General features: G+C 30.5%; 1 protein-coding gene across 4 annotated transcripts; it reads left to right on the top strand.

The window, feature by feature from the left end:
- Positions 1–4778: 4778 nt before the first annotated feature.
- LOC110607705 (palmitoyl-acyl carrier protein thioesterase, chloroplastic) lies at positions 4779–9587 on the top strand. Of its 4 annotated transcripts, XM_043955270.1 has the most exons (8): positions 4779–5089; positions 5855–6472; positions 6620–6753; positions 7588–7701; positions 7791–7962; positions 8067–8135; positions 8713–8753; positions 8858–9587. In XM_043955270.1, exons 2-8 carry the CDS (start codon positions 5975–5977, stop codon positions 8952–8954), a joined length of 1125 nt encoding a protein of 374 aa, XP_043811205.1. In that variant the 5' UTR covers positions 4779–5089; positions 5855–5974; the 3' UTR covers positions 8955–9587. The 4 variants fall into 4 exon arrangements, with proteins under 4 accessions (XP_043811205.1, XP_043811204.1, XP_043811202.1 ...); XM_043955267.1 differs by lacking the exon at positions 8713–8753 and having other exon boundaries at positions 4782–5089; XM_043955268.1 differs by lacking the exon at positions 8713–8753 and having other exon boundaries at positions 4782–5089; positions 5843–6472.
- The last annotated feature ends 8267 nt before the right edge of the window (positions 9588–17854 follow it).

Below are 17854 nucleotides of genomic sequence, written 5' to 3'. Positions count from 1 at the left end.
AACATGCATATACCCCATCTACAACACTTCATTCATACACAATCAAGCTACATTGCTCAAAAATCACAACTTAAACCCATAAACCTACACATGAACTAAACATGCCTTTAATCCCCAAAGATCTTCATAAAACTTGTGTCAAGCATAAAAAGAGTTCAAGATCGACCCTTACCTCTTGAAGATCGAGAGTAGAGGCGATCTAACTTGGAGTTGGAAGAGATTTAGCTCCTTGGGGTCTCCAAGCTCAAAACTTGCTCAAAACTCGATTCAAAAGCTTAAAAACTTCAAAGCAAGATGAAAACTTGTTAAAACCATGAAAGATCTAGAGGAAACACTCAAGATCGAGGGAGGAACGGTGGAGACTCACCTTGGCCGACAATGGGAGAGAAAAAGCTCGCCCGTGCGGACCAAGGGGACCCTTTTATAGTGGCTGGCCAGGCCACGTTCGGGGGCCGAATGTGCCTCCGCATCCATGCAATGTTCGGCGGCCGAACATAAGGTTCGGCGGCCGAACCTGCACTTCCCTCACTTAGACTTTCGGGGGCCTAACGTGCCTCCCAAAGTCCATGCATGTTCGGCGGCCAAAAGTGAGTTTCGGCGGCCGAACCTGGGTTTTTCCTTAAAGAATTTTCATGCAAAAACTTATTTAAAATCATACTTAAAACATTAAAATACATGAAAACATTTTATAAAAACATGCTTTTACCCTTCTAGAGGTTTCCGACACCCAAATTCCACCGGACGGTAGGAATTCCGATACTGGAGTCTAGCCGGGTATTACAATAACTGTACTTATTACTATTTCTAACAAAAATGTTTTATCAGTATTAAAACTTCTGAATATCCCTCGTATCAATTAGAATTATTAATAAATAAATAAATTAAATTAAATTTTTTAAAAAATATTAATTCGAAATGGAGGGATATTGTTTATATTAATACATTATTAGAATATATTATATAAAATATTTTTAGTCAAAACATCACCTAAAAACATATAAATTCACAAAGTTTTTAGTTTAATTAATTTCCTAATAATTTATTGATAAAATATTTTAAATAAATTATAAAATAAAAATTTTAATTTAATTAAAAATATATTTCTTTTTCATCTCTAATTTATGTAAAATTAATATATATATCCATTTATTTTAAAACTCAATAATTTAGTACATATTGACTTCATCAAATTGATGTATCTAATTTTTTTATTAATTATATGAAAACTGTCAAAATAATCTTAGATATATTTTTTTAGCATTAAAACTAGTATTTATATTCCTCAATTTTTTTTTAAAAAATAAATGTTTAATAATTATATTTAATTTTATCTAATTAAAAAAAAAGCTATTTAAAAATTTGATGTACACACCTTTAATCGGATAAAATTAAAATATAACCACTAAATTATTAAATTTTAAAAATAAATAAATATTAATTTACAGATTTAATCTAATAATAAATATATCTGAAAAATTTTAAATTTTATTTTTTAATTTTTAATTAAAAAAATAAATAAATACATTATTAGAAGACACCGGAATGTTGGGACTATGGGCCTCCTCTAATTCCATATGGCACAGTCTTTGTTTTTTTTTTTTCTTGAGAAATTAGCTATTTATTTCAGTAATACTAACTATTTAATATGAAAAAACATTAAAATTTCCCTTTTTTTTTTTGTGAATCAATAAAAATTTCCCTTTTTTAAAACTGTTATTATTTAATTTTTATAATTAATGAAAGGAATTAAATAGTTAATGATTTAAAAATACATATATTATTCACTGTAAATTTAAAAATAAAAATAGTTAATTTTATTAATGACAAAAATTAAATAATAAGTTTTTTTTTATAGATTAATTTAAAAGAAAATAAACAAAAACTTAATACGCATTCCAAAGCCAGCCGCCTAGAATACAGCTTGAAAAGAGAGAAGAAAATAACATGTTTTTCTCTCTCTCTTCGTTCAGAGGGTCTGAATGTGTGACACATCACCTGTTGCCTTTTCAACATATTAAGGAAGCGTGTGTAATCAAAGTTGGGGAAAAAAAAAACAAAAAAGACTAATGGTTTCAAATTTAAACTCAACAATGGCAAAGTCACCTTATAGGGAAGGTTCCCTCTCTCAATGTTTTTTTTTTAAAAAAGAAATTAATAAAGTTAATATTTATTTAGTGTGATGAAAATGCAGGTATATATACTAACTTACTCTTAATTTAATATAAATAATTTTATAAAAAATTTTAAATAAATTTTTATATAATTTTATTTTCATATATGATTAAAAAATTTTAAAAGAATTCGATTAAATTAAATTTTTATAAAATTTTTGGCTCTAAATGAATGATTAAGGTTTTCCATTGGATTTCTATTTTTTGAGTTTATTTTAATTAATATTTATCTATTTTTATGTATTTTTATATTTTTTTTGAATTTATTCTAATTAATATTTATTTATTTTTTACGTATTTTTTAATTATTTTTAGATTTATTGGATAAAAAAATTTAAAAATTTATCTTTTTATATTTATATAGCTAGTGGCACTCAGATCACAATATCACAGTTGAATCCTTGTGAGAGAGATAGAGTTCACTACACAAGATCGGCCCATCACATTAACACACGCCTTAATCCACGGTTGAAACAGATTGGGCTGACTAGACCCGAACTCATCAGAGAATAATTCAATTCATTTGATATGATGGGGGAGTAGGAGAGCAGACCCAACTATACCCTGACCTTACCAGCACCAGCGCTGACAGGGAATTAAATGACCGCCTGACAATGGTGAATAGGTAGGTATATCCGTACAATAGTGATAGATAAATGGCCCTGTAATAAGGTGACAGTTATGAGTTACTAAAAATAATAAAAAAAAAAGAATAAAAGGAGGCGTGACAAACTAAACTTAATCATATACACATAAACCCTATCTCATTCTGAATATCAGATCATCATATCCTAATCTTAAAATCTTAAATAATAAAACTAATATTTTCACATTTGCCTCAATTTTATTCATTCGCTTTAATCAATTTTAATCAGAAAATTTTTAGTCCCCATATCGTACCACCTAAAATTATTCCTCAAAAAACTTATTTGATAAAAAAATATAAATATTTACCTTAATTCATATTTATATCTAAAATTTTAAAATTTAAAAAATAAAATATTTTTTTAAAATTTATCATGATTATAAAAAAAACTAAATTGAATTTAAAAAAGTGAGTAAGAAATTATAATATGGTCTCTAAATTTTATATTAATAAATATATAATCCTTTAATTTAAATTTTATATTAAAAATATATTTATTTTATATTTAATATATGTAATATTTTTCACTATATAAAATGTCACAGGTAAATATTATATATTAAAATATTTTATTAAAAGTTTATACTCACCGTTATAAATTATTATGTATAATATTTTTAAAATATAATAAATTATATTTTATATTAATAATATAAAATAAAATATTATAAATTTTAGTATGTAAAGTTATCCGTTATAATTTTTATAAAATCTTAAATACATTAATCAAGTCTATAGTATATTATTTAAAATATTTAATATTTTTATTTTATTCCCTTACATAACAAATAAATTTACTTTTATCTTTACATTAATTAAAAATATAGTTAATATATTTATAATATTACTACATTAAATTAAATAATTCATATTATTAAATGATTTTAAAAATAATAAAATTTTTAATTCATATTAAATGTGAATGTATTAATAAATAAATAAATTATATTTTAAAATAAAATAAATTATAATTTAGGAGGAGAGGGTATTAAAATTTGCCTTTTTTAAGTTAAAATTGTGATATCCGCACCCAGGATAGAACACAGCTTTAAAATTCAAAACTTCTGAATATCAAGTGGCTCATGCCAAAAAAGTTAGGGTAAATGCCTACCGTTACATAAATGACAAAAATCTTTTTACGCCTCTTTCTACTCTCGTCATTTTAATAATAACTACAATTTACAGTAAATTCACATTTTAATTTTTTTCTTACAATGCTTGAAATTATATCAATAAGTTTTACTGTTGATAGCTCCCGGGACTCTTCCCTCTCAGGCCGGGCCAAAACTCAAAATAGCGAAGTTCGGTTCAGAATTCGAAGTATCACAAGAAAAATTTATCCACAGGATGGGTTGGATTTGAAGACATCAATTGATCTGGGTAGCCTTCAAATCCAGAATTTGTTAGCCTCATGATGGAACTCAAGGATGGACAGTAGATCTGATCTTTTCGCAACCTTTGTTACACGTGCTATGCACTCTGAAGAAAATTAAATAGCCGTCTGGCATAAATAAACAAAAAAGTGGCACCATCATATATATAAAACTGAATGATAAAAAAAAAGAATATAAGAGAGAAGAGGTCTCCTACAAATTTAAATTTTTTTTTATTATTGAAAATTCTATTTTTATCCAAATTTCAAAACATCAATTGTAATATTAATAATTTAATACAAAATTATTAAAGAAATCCTAATAATTTTGCTTACATAAATATTTAATTAAATAATTTTTAAATTTATCTTCATAGAAGAAAATGAAAAGAGTCCTCTGGAGTTTGGGATGGACGATTTGAGTCGGCAACTGTTACCAACGAGGAATTGAGGGGGGCAATAAATGAACGGTGGCAAAAACGTAAATAAGACGAGAGAAGCGTTAGCGAAATGGAACTTTAAAGGAGAGGCGGGAGGGTGACAGCCAGGTGCATACTATAAATTTCACTCGCTGTCGCTAAGCTCTCCAATTCATCACCAATTTCTCTCTCTCTATCTCTCTCCGAAGTTTGGGCCTTTTTGGAAAGCTAGAGAAAGGAAGCCTTTTTTTTTTTTAAATAAAAATAAAAATAAAAAATTAAGGCAACGGGAAACAGAGTCGAAGGTCTGCGAACCCTAGAAGAATAAGGGAGAAGCGTGGCTTGCTGATACGAAATGACGCATTAGACCTCTTTAGTTTTGCTTTTTTATATGTTTTCTCTTGTTTGTTGAGCTGCCAGCTGCCCTCTTTGCTCTCTCTCTCGCTCTCGCTCTCGCTCTCGCTCTCGCTAATTCGCTGGGGTAAGTTTTTGATTCTTTATTCTTTTTCTTGCATTTTCTCTCATTTTCACCTTTGATCCGTCTAGAGAGTTTCGCTTTTGGTTTTGGATGCTGAAGAAAGGTGAGATAATGAGGCTGCGAAAGTTGGATGGCTTTAGGTTGGGTTGGCAGGAGAGATCTGAGATTTGGAATTTTCAATATTTTCTTCTGCAGTAGTTCATTTTCTCAGAAAACAAAACACTGCATGACAGCTCTCTGTCTCCTGCATTTTCGTTTGATGTTTTGGAAAATATTTTTCTTTCTTTTCAAATTTGTTATTTATGGTCAGATCTGCTTTGCTTTTCCTTTTCCTGGAGATGCTTGTTTGGTTTGTATTTCTTTACTGCCAATGCTGGTAAACCCCATAATTCTCTAGTCTATTGGATTCCGGTAAAGAAGTCTAAATTTTTCTGCTTTTCTTTTTTGTGATCGAAAAATGGACAGTGTTTTTGGTATATTTACTATAGGTTCTAATTGCCCATTATAACCCGATGGGGAATTCAGATTTTCTAATATGATTTTATTTTTTGCGCGCCTTTCCATTGAAGGAGCTGGTAGTTTTGATTGTTTATTTGTTTGTATATTTTGTTGTTATGAAACCAGGAACCTGATTGAAGTTATGGAATGAAGGTTTATACTTTTTTGCTTTTTTCAGAATCTGCAGTATAGAATCTAGCTGTTACCATGTGATTTTTGTCATTTATTCAACTATGGAATTTTCTGATCAATTATCAGTTTGTGGTGCAGAAGAATATTGCAGTAGATTGCGAAAGACATAATAAGATTCTGAAGTTTGCTCAGTCTTTATAAAATTCTCATAAATTAGCTGTCAAGTTCCTGTTGGTTCCTTGATTCTTCAATTACAGCATGGTTGCCACTGCTGCTACTTCGTCGATCTTTCCAGTTCCGTCACCATCTGTGGATGCCAAGTCCACCAGGATTGGCAGTGGAACTGCAAGTTTGGGAGGAATCAAGTCAAAATCTGCTTCTTCTGGGGGCTTGCAGGTCAAGGCAAATGCCCAAGCCCCTCCGAAGATAAATGGATCCACAGTAGGCTTTACAGCGTCTGTGGAGCATGTGAAGAATGAGGATGACACACCGTCGCCACCTCCTAGGACCTTTATCAACCAATTACCTGATTGGAGCATGCTTCTTGCTGCTATTACAACTATATTTTTGGCAGCAGAGAAGCAGTGGATGATGCTTGACTGGAAACCAAGGCGACCTGACATGCTTATTGACCCTTTTGGTCTAGGTAGAATTGTTCAGGATGGACTTGTGTTTCGCCAGAACTTCTCCATCAGATCTTATGAAATTGGCGCTGATCGTACAGCATCCATAGAGACGTTGATGAATCATTTACAAGTATGTTGTGTATTTAGTTTTATACTGTACATGATACAATTTTTACTAAAGTTATGTAGCTAGTTATAAATTGGAAAAAAAAGGTGCCAATTGATGATTGCTTTAGTAACAAGTGTGAATATTTTTGTTTGATTTTTTTGCTTGCAGGAAACGGCTCTTAACCATGTTAAGACTGCCGGACTTCTTGGTGATGGATTCGGTTCAACCCCAGAGATGAGTAAAAGGAACCTGATATGGGTGGTCACTCGGATGCAGGTTCTGGTGGATCATTACCCGACGTGGTAAGCCATAAGCCCATAACCAAATTTAAATTGTTTTCAATTAAATGAATCAATTTATGGTCTTACGCCATGCTTTTATGCTTTCTGGCTTTTGATGTTTCTATCTACATTTGGACTTGAAATTCCTATTAATGTGAATTGGTAGTTGTCTTTCATATGAAATTCTTTGGGCTTTTCCTGTTGATCTTACTAACTTGTACCTTCTATCTAGTCATTAACTCAAGGCGTCCAAGTTGGAAGGCATTTCTAAGTAAGCTGAGATATGTCTTCAATTTTTAACATTCAGGCATTGCTTTCATTGCTCGGACACCGGCCTGGCTGACGGTTCCAGTACAAGGGGACTGTGACCAGATTGCAGGATTCCACAGTCCTGCTTCAGTCTGGTTTTAGTCAAATCTAACAGTTCATTCATTTTTTTTTTTCAATTTTTTTTTTCTCTTTCTTAAAGGGAAAAATGTTTTGACCCAGAATTGCCTATCCTGGCCAGTTATAATCAGGCTGGTTTTGGGTTAGAACAGTCCTGTTTTAGGCAAGAACCAACTGTGGTCAGATATAGTTCGAAACTAGAATTTTTTCCTGGCTAATAATGGCCAATGATGGCTATCACTGTTTGATAAACGGATATTCAAATTTTTGGTGTTACACAACCTGTTGAAATTGTCATAAAAATAATATTTGAATCTGCCTGAAGATACAGTCCAATTCAGTTACACATGATTGTTTTGTGTTCTGAACTTTGTGCTTGCTGTGCTGGTTATATTTTGTTGTAGAGCAAGTTGGGATGATCATGGACACGATAACCAGAGTTTTGATTGGTGATTTAATGTCCTGCAGGGGTGATGTTGTTCAAGTAGATACGTGGGTGAGTGCATCTGGAAAGAATGGTATGCGCCGTGATTGGCTTGTCCGTGACAGTAAAACTGGTGAAACTCTAACAAGAGCATCTAGGTAGAAAAATTTTCTTTGAAATTCATATCTTCCATGATTTTTTTATTATCTCATGCTGATGATTGATTTGGAAAATCTTTTATGGACAGTGTATGGGTGATGATGAATAAACTGACAAGAAGATTATCTAAAATTCCAGAAGAGGTTCGAGGAGAAATAGAGCCTTATTTTTTAAATTCTGATCCCGTTGTGGATGAGGATAGCAGAAAATTGCCAAAGCTGGATGACAACACTGCAGACTATGTTCGCAAAGGTTTAACTGTAAGTGAACTTGCAAGAATATTAGCATTTTTTTTCTTTAAATTTTAATGTGGCTTATGGCTTATGAGGTGTTCTAGTGATGATATGTACCGTATGATTTTCAGCCTAGATGGAGTGATTTAGATATCAACCAGCATGTTAACAATGTGAAGTACATTGGCTGGATACTTGAGGTAATCTTTTTGACCTGGAAAACTAAGTTTTAATGTTCTCCCTCCTTTGGTTGCATTAGCACTAGTAACTGTAGCCATAATGTTCTGCGATTAGTGTTTGTCTAGGTAGTCAGAATGGGATTCAATGAAAATTATGTCTTTCTTCTTAAATTAAAGTTTTACTTAAAACCAAAAATGTAGAGGAACATGTTTTCTGATATCCTTGTTCAATCTTTTAAAACTACTTTTGCCATTGTGCTGATTTTGGAGTCCGTACTGCAAAATTTTTTTTCACCTATATCATAAAGTTTAAGTTATGGGAGGGTAGTGTATCTTTTAGATAGTGCTTTTATGGCATAACCTTTGTTCTAATAAATAATTTGGAAAAAATGATTTAAGGTTGGCGGTTGTCAATACCTGAAGCAAGCCTATTTATATAAAAAGCATGACTTGTATCCAGCTACGTGTTATGCTATGCCATGACCGTAATGCATCACTTTCTTTTCAAATATTCTGAAATAGTTAGTTTGCTTGATGTCTAATTAAAAGCTGGACTGGACTGCATGACTGATGATTTATTTCCATTTGTGACATGGAGGTCATGAGTTCGAGTCATGGAAACAGCCTCACTACAAAGCAGTGAGAATTTTGTGCTAAATACTGGATTGCTTCATTTTGATAAATTGTCCTTTCTCTCTCTATAAAAGTGAAAATGATTCACTTTTGTGTTGGTGTTCTTGCAGAGTGCTCCACTGGCAATTCTGGAAAGTCATGAACTGTCTGCCATTACTATGGAGTACAGGAGGGAGTGTGGAAAGGACAGTGTGCTGCAGTCTCTGACTGCCGTGTCTGGCAATGGGATGGGATATATGGGAAAAGCTGGAGAGATAGAGTGCCAGCACTTACTTCGACTGGAGGATGGGGCTGAGATAGTGAGGGGGAGGACTGAGTGGAGGCCCAAGTACGCCAGTAACTTCGGGATTATGGGTCAGTTACCTGCTGAAAGTGCTTAGGGACATCTTCCTCTTCTCTTTGTCGACTGGAATGGGCATTAATCAACTTGTGTGATAATGCCTTGTGTAGAATCGTCCTTTTTTTCAGTTCTTGGAGTTAAAAATTTGTTTCTTTTTTATTTTCTTTTTTTTATATATATATATATAAATATATTTATTTTTTTCTCTGATTCCTTGGAAAAGGGGAGGTTGTATTATCATGTAATTAGTTCTTATAACTCTCTCTCTCTATCTCTTTCTCTCTTTCTCTCTCCCCTAATGTGGTTCTGCTTTTTGAACATGAGGATTGAAGAGATGAAGTTCCACGGGGGGCTTTTTTGATTTTTATTTTTTATTTGCCAACAACAACACCACCTGTTCAACTTGATCCTTTTGTTTTTTGTTACGGACATCTTTCTTTAATCACTTGTGAACTTGGGAGGCATTAAATAGCTGGATTTATGGTTCCATTTATTGGTCAGGGTTGTGCGTGTTATATGAGTTTGTATGTATTGTATTCCTATCTGTTGTCACTGGTATTCTTTGATGCATGAAAATGCGATGAGTCAAGATTAAAAATGTCAAATGGTCTTACAGGTTTCACACCTTGCCCAGAAGCCAAAATTCTAAACTTGTTTTGAAGTGATGGATGGAGAGAAGGCCTTTTCCGTCGTGAATTTTGAAGCTTGCTTGACAGTAATTTTATGTATTTTAATAAATACATGTATAAACATTATCATTATTATTTTTCAAATTTATATTTTTAATAAAATATTAAAAGGAAACCTCTACGTGGTAATATAAATCACATTTCACACTCACTCATTTTAGACATGGTCTACCAACTTAAAACTAGAAGTGTTTGGTTTCGGTTCAAATGCTGATTGAAATCGGAATGAAATTTTTTATTCTTTAACTATTAGGAAGAAAATTTGAAACTAAAATTTGGTACAGTTTTAAGAATTTTGTAGTTTTGCGGTTTGATTTAGCTTCTTATTTTGATTTATTTTAACTTTAGCTTTAATTTTAATTTAAATTCAAATCTTTATTGATGCATGTAAATAGCAATTCTTTTACATACGTATATCTTAAAATATAATAACCAACATTAAAATAATAAAAAATAATATTAACATTTAAATAATACTATTAAAATATATTATATATAATTTTTTAGTAAGAATATAATATATTATATATATATATATTAATTATATAATTTTAATTAAAAAAATATATAAATAATTAATATTTAAAAGTATATTTGATATGACTTATTAACTTTGACCGTTTCTTAGTAGATTCAGATAACAATCCATGACTCGATCAAATGCCAGTTTGATTAGTTCACTAAACATCTAAATCTCGTCCATACCTTGCTGTATCTAGTCATTATCACATAATCGTAAGAGTTTCTTACTACAAAATCTTTAAAATCTCATTAAATACAGAATATCTTATTCACTGACCGAGTAAATCTAGATTTTAAGGAAAAATAAATAATTAACTATAGTTTCTTATAATATAAAAGCAATTAGAATAAAAATTCTAAGGTATGCAATTCTAATAATGGAAGTTACTTTATATGGAGCATATTTATAAATACTAGGTTAGTGTCAGAGTGATTGCCACAAAGTTATTAGCTGCCTCATATCTTTTGCTTTTGCAGATTATCATTCGATCAAGAAGTCAAAGTGGGTTATTCTGATGTCATCATTTAGTTTTATTGTTGGATAAAGAGCTTTCATGTCTCATTTGAAAAATTTGGTCTTAATTTCTTTTATTTTCTACCATTTTTTTTAAAATTCCTTTGCAATATTTAAAAACTCACGAGTTGTACCCAAATCTGCTGTCAACAGGGCTATTGTCACAACCACCCTAATAGAAAGTGGACAGGGCACTCTTCCAGTGGCGATGTAGGTAGATCTTGCATTTATGACCAGTGAGCAAATGGTGCAGTATGTTAGGAGGTAGCAGACAATGCTAGAGTAGTATAAAACTAGAGAAGAGTTCTTCAAGAGATTAGCTAGAACTAGAAAGGAAACATCTCAAAGAACCGCCAGGGTCAAAGGAGAAGCTCCTCATGGAACTGTCAGGACCGAAAATCTTCAAAGGGCAAAAGCAAGCTGAAGGATGAGGAGTCCTTAGACACAACACTAAGAGACATGGAAAGGGTGAGACAAGACGAGGGCGAGCCTTTGTAGAGTTATATTTTACGTTTCAATGCAAAAGCTAACAAGTGAAAGGTTTGAACTACAAGATCACATGTGAGGCCTTCAAAAAGGGACCCGAAATATTAAGTTGACAAGAATTCAATAGTTGAAAGCTTCCTATGACCTTGCCAAATACCCACAACTGAAGCAAAAAATAGTTTTGTGCAAAATCATGAAATTTTAAAATTTTTCTTAATTATTAAAGTTTCATGCTCAATACTCTAATTTTTATTTAATTAATTCAAGTATCAATATAAAATTATCACACAATATTTGTATCGAAGAAAATTAACCCATTAGCTAATATGAAGATAAATAGAGATGAAATATTTTAAAGTAAATTTAGGATATCTTATAACGCAGATGTAATCTTTGCTAGGTAGAATTTAGGCCTCCAAATGTGACCCTCTAATACCAATCTCCGCACGATCCATCGCCCACGATCGAAATCTTTAGTCTTCAAAATTCTCTTATATGCCAAAAATAGGAGATCGAGGTCTTTATCACATGTTAGATGAGATGCGTTGGAGAGTTAACATTTAACTCCCTCGAAAATGGAGATAATATTTTTTTATCTGAACAAAGAATAAGAAAGATAGAAGAGGAAGAAAAAGAGAGGAGGGAGCTCTCAATTTTGGTGGAAGATAAAAAAAGTCTTTTTGTCTTCCTCACCTCTTCTTTTATATAGAGATGGGTGATTGGGTGGTAGTTAGAGATTTAAATCCCTAACCCATAAATTCTCCCTAAATAACACCTGAACTATGTGTAATATTATTTTAGCCTAAATTGAATTTTTTATATATCATATACATGTATTAATTTTTTAATTTAATTAATTAAATTAATTTCTATTAATTAAATTAATCATAATTAATTTAATTAATCAATCTCATAATTATAATTAATTAAATTATTTTGCATTAATTTAATTAACTAAATTTTTTAGTCACTATCAATAAATTATTTGGCTTGACCAATATTTAGTCTTGGTCTCAACATGAGATTTAACTATTAAATGACTCAAGTCAACATGGAATGAGAATTTGGCCCATATATTAATTTTATGGTCTTAAAAATAATTTTTTTACATGTGTCATACACATATATATTATTAAATCTAAATTAATTAAATTAATCATATTAATTTAATTAATTATTTTCTTACCAATTAATCGTATTACTTGAATATGAGCTAGATCAACATTTGGTCTTAAACTCATTAACAGAATAAAATTTAATCTTTTTATTGAATCAAGTTCACATCAAATATGTCTCCATAAAATATTTTTATCTTATCACATAAATTTATTATCTCTATTATATTAATTTTAAATCATTATTGTTGAATGTAGTTCAAGTCATATTAGGGACTTATAACTTAAATTGCTAACTAAATTCATTAATTAATATAATTAATCAAATACATGTAATTAATTAATTTTGTCAAGCTTAGTCCTTATGTGTGTGACTTTCCAGGTTTATAGACAATTGGTAATAGGAATAGAAACAAGCTTTCCACATACTTCGAGTGACATCCTATGAATTCTTTGTTCACATAAACCATGATTAGTGTCTGAATTAACAATGAATGTAGTATTCCATTCAATCCGAACCATAATCATAAATTATCATGCACTAGAATCCTTTCATTACAGAATCCCAATTCAAGCTAAGGTCACGATAAATGTCAAACCCTAATACTTCGAACCATATGACTTTACTTAATTCTGATTCTTGATTAGCAAGATTTACATTAGAAACTCTTTTTAATTAAGTCATACCGCCTCGAACAAGGACTTATTATCAAGAATGATCAAATTGGTCATAAGACTCCGCTCGTTTACTCGGGATAACAAATCCTGTCTTAACTAACCCCTTACCTTCATATACAACTAACTTAAGTCAATACTCACCATAACTTTTTAGTCCTTGAGGTATAGTGTAATTAACGAATTTGCCTCTGTATTTTTAGAACCCAACACTTTCGTCCTTGATGTTTAATTCCGTCAAAATTCAAGGTCTTTCCATCAAAAATTTTTATTAAGTCAATGATTTTCACTTGGTTAAAGGAAAGAGAATAAATATAATTCCAAAAATACCCTTATCAATAATAAAATGAAAAAATTACTATTTAATCCCTATAATATGGAAAAACTCGCTATTTAGTTCTTTAATTTTGAAAAATATATTAAAATGTCCCTAACATTTTAAGAAGTCTACTAGTTAGTTTTTCTATTAATTTTATTACTAAATATTTTATTATTTAGTCCCTATAGTTTAGAAAAAATTATTAGTTGATCTCTCAAATTATTAAAAAGTTTACTAATTAGTCCTTTTATATCAGGAGTATTTTAGATTTTTTTTTATAATACTTAATGACTAAAATTAATGGAAATACTAACTAGTAGACTTTTTAAAATGTTAGGGACATTTTAATATATTTTTCAAAATTAAAGAACTAAATAGCGAGTTTTTCCATATTATAGGGATTAAATAGTAATTTTTTCATTTTATTATTGATAAGGGTATTTTTGGAATTATATTTATTCTCTTTCCTTTAACCAAGTGAAAATCATTGACTTAATAAAAATTTTTGATGGAAAGACCTTGAATTTTGACGGAATTAAACATCAAGGACGAAAGTGTTGGGTTCTAAAAATAGAGAGGCAAATTCGTTAATTACACTATACCTCAAGGACGTTAATTACACTAACTTACTCTGAACTACTTAGGGAACGTACTAACTTATTCCAAACTATTTGACATACAATTTACCTACAGATAGAGCATCAAAAGTTGTGCTCAGAGGTCTATCTTGCATTGCATATAAAGTTAAACATGTTGAGATGGAGCTAAAGCAAAAACAACTTGTGATAATATTTTAATATTTTCAAGTCATAATAACTGAACCATAGAAAACTCAAATAAAAACTGAATGTATCTAAAAATAAAGCAGATAATGTGATAAGCAAGTTAGAGACAAGTCATTTTTAGGAGATGCTTTAGGGTTTCTCGACGTGCTAACTTGAGGTACTTATTAAATTCAACATGTTACCTATATGAAATAGATTTTTAAATGTTAAAAGTATAGTTTTAATAGGTCAATCTATGAATACTTAAAGTTAAAAAAACAAATTGAAACATATTATAAAGTTTAATAGGTCAATCTATGAATATTTAAAGTTTAAAAAATAAATTAAAACATATTATAAAGTTTAGTAGGTTAAAGTATAAATGACCAAAGTTTAAAGGCAAATTTAATCTTACCCCTTTATTTTATCACCTCTTCATCTTAACCCTACATATGGTAAAGAAATAAAGCAAAATAAGCATAAAATAATGAAAGAAAAAGGTTTTCTCCTAGTACACCATGGATGGCTAATTTTGCTTAAGACAAACCTAAGGAAGGCTTTTTTTATCCTTCAATTTTTCCACCTAATTTCTCCATCAAATCGAAAGCGTTTGACGTGGAACCTTATGGATTAAGTCCAAGAATTCTATGATAAGATGGAGTAGTTCCAAAGATCAACAATAAATTTCCCTATATGGCACCTAATGCGAAGGACAACAAGAATACCAATAATTTAGGATTAGAGAAACAAGACAAACACTACAATTGAATTGATAAGTTTACCTTAATTCTTGATGCAATTGGAAGAATGAAATCTCACACTCTCACGATAACAAAGGCATGCAAATAGCATGAATAATTCTAAATTTTGATTTAAAGTTTTTCCATGCAAAGGACGGCTGAAGTTTATATAGAGAAAACTAAACATAATCCTAGAAGGCTAAGAATAAACCAAACCCTAAAGTGTCAAATAAGGCTGGCCGAATTAAAATCCCATAGCAAAGGGGGTAGCACACTAAGGCCCAAATACTAGATCTAAATAATTAAAATAGTAGTATTAAAGTAAAGAAGATAGTATAAGCTTAACTCAAATAAATGGGCTTACAAAATACATCATTAAGGCCCAAATAACATGTATAACATATCCCCCCAAGGCTGTCCATGAGTTGTACACGTGCCTTGGAAATACTTCTTAAGTTGCACATGCATTGCACGTGTTTCTTCAAATCTGCTCACTTGGTTTGATGGACTTGTACACCATCTAATTATACCCAATGGACTTGAATCTTCACAAAAGCCTTCATTGATCTTTAATTTAGGCTTTCCTTTGTGTAACTTTGGCCCATAGGCTTGATTATGCTCCTTAAGCCCATAGTCGCAAGTATTGCACCAAATCTGTCTCATATGAATTGAAGCAAGCCCCAAGTGGATTTGGTTCATATAAATATGATTTTGAACTATTTTTAGACCTATTTGAATGATATAAGATTACTCCACACCATTATTGTAAATCTGCCATATTGGATCCGTATTATTCCCTCATTCTTTAGAAAAAATTTGTCCTCGAATCTTGCTCATATTTATGTCAGGAATAAAAATTTTAAGAACCAATGCATCTTCAAAGACCTCCTCTTGAATAGGTGGAAGTAGCATGAAACTCTCTTCATGGATGTTCTCATCAACAACCTGCACATTAAGAACAAAAGAACTAAGCATAATAATGTTAGTCATAGAAAGATCATGTAAATGTGATCCATTCTCCTCTACAACTTCTAAAACTGTCACATTTGCCTCCTCCACCTCATCAATCATGTCTTCTCCATGTTCACCATCAATCACAACCTCTTCTTTGAGCTTAATGATGGGATTTTCAGCAACAACTTTGCTAACTTCATGCATTACAACTTCCTCTTTAATTTCAATCTCTATAGAAGTCGAAATTGGAACTTTAGCCTATTCTTTTTCCTTTTCTTTCTCTATCCTCCTCTTTCTTATCTCTTCTCTTTTCTTAGAAACAAACATCTTCATCTCCAACTTTGCTTCACGCAAATCTCTTCGTAACCTTGAAACTCCTCAAGTAACAATATAGCTTCTCTAAAGCTAAATGTAACTTCTTTATCCATTTATTTTTTGCAATACTAAATACAATCTTTAAAGCTATTTATTGCAAAATCACGCATAAGATAGGAAACATTCTCCTTAATCTCCATCTCAAGTTCCTGTCTATTATCTTCATGTTTATCCAAACTCATGGTTAAGAACAAAAATAAAAATCTCAAGAAAAAATAAAATAGAGTTAGTAATAAATCACTCCCTCACGTGTTTGCACTCTTTTACCACTCTTTGCAATTTCTCCAATTGAACTTTAGAACTTAAGCCAATCCAACAACTCAAAAGAATGCTTAAAAACAAAGATTAAAATCTTACCAAAGAAAAGTAAGCTCAAATACACAAGAAAGAACACAGAAGACAAAATGGATGGTATCTTAATGACAAGACTATGTACTACTTGATTATATCAATTAAGAGTGTAATCACAATCAAATAATACCCTCATAATGTAAAGAAAATAAAGATGATAAGATCCAAAAAAAATCAATAAACAAGAATTAAGAAATAGATAATTTAGGCCAAAATATAAGAATTTGAATTACTACAAAGCAAATCAAATATGAAACCTAAAATATTTCTACCCAACAAAACAAGAAAGTAAAAATACTTAAACTAAGTCAGAATTCTCATGTATAATTATTTTTTGAAGCCAAATTAATGATTTTATGACAAAAAAATTTGTTTGAAACTCTAACATGCACAAGTATGTGGGTGATTAAATATGATATCTAATTGATTAAAGCAAAAGAGAGTCAATCCAAACAGTCCTTAAAATAATAGCAATCTGAAAATTAGGGCAAAGGAAGTAATTTTTTAGGTACAAGAAACCTCAAGTCCTAATTCAACTAGGACAAGAAAATAAATCCAGTAAGGAGAAAGATTCCTCCAAGATACGTCAATAATTCTCTTTCTTCTTCTTCTTCCTTTCTTTCTCTTTTCGATTTTCTTTCTTCTTCTTTGTTTTTTTTTTAATTTTCTTTCTTATACTTCTTTTAATTTTCTATTTTTTTTACTGAATTGACCAAAAATGAAACTTAACTAATTTAATAATAAAAATTAAATCAATAAGCACTCAAACAAGTTTAGACCTTAAATAAATTAAACTACCAGAAGACCGAAACTTCATGAATAAAAAACATAGGAAAATTCAAATTTAAAACCTTAAACTAAGATAAATTAGAATTTATTTTAACCTTTAACTTTGATACCAACTGACACGGAACCTTATGAATCAAGTCCAAGAACTCTATGACAAGATGGAATAGTTCCAAAGATCAATAATAAATTCCCCTCTATGGTACCAAACACAAAGGATAACAAGAACACCAATAATTAAGGAGTAGAGAAACAAGACAAATGTCACAATTAAATTGATAAGTTTACCTTGATTATTGATTCAATTGGAAGAATGTAATCTCACACTCTCACAATAGCAAAGGCACGCAAATAGTATAAACAATTCTAAATTTTGATTAAAAATTTTCCCACGCAAAGCACAACTAGAGTTTATATAGAGAAAACTAAACCTAATCTTAAAAGTGTTGTAAAATTAGTTTAGATTTCAAAAAATTT

This window comes from Manihot esculenta, chromosome 3 (assembly GCF_001659605.2).
Source record: "Manihot esculenta cultivar AM560-2 chromosome 3, M.esculenta_v8, whole genome shotgun sequence".
Taxonomy (NCBI): domain Eukaryota; kingdom Viridiplantae; phylum Streptophyta; class Magnoliopsida; order Malpighiales; family Euphorbiaceae; genus Manihot; species Manihot esculenta.
This window is presented reverse-complemented; position numbering and strand designations above follow the sequence as displayed.

Coding starts and splice junctions, on each gene's coding strand:
- LOC110607705 (XM_043955267.1), top strand. CDS start 5,975: ATGGTTGCCACTGCTGCTACTTCGTCGATCTTTCCAGTTCCGTCACCA. Junction 6,754..7,587: donor GTGGATCATTACCCGACGTG/GTAAGCCATAAG, acceptor AATGTCCTGCAG/GGGTGATGTTGTTCAAGTAG. Junction 8,136..8,857: donor ACATTGGCTGGATACTTGAG/GTAATCTTTTTG, acceptor GTGTTCTTGCAG/AGTGCTCCACTGGCAATTCT.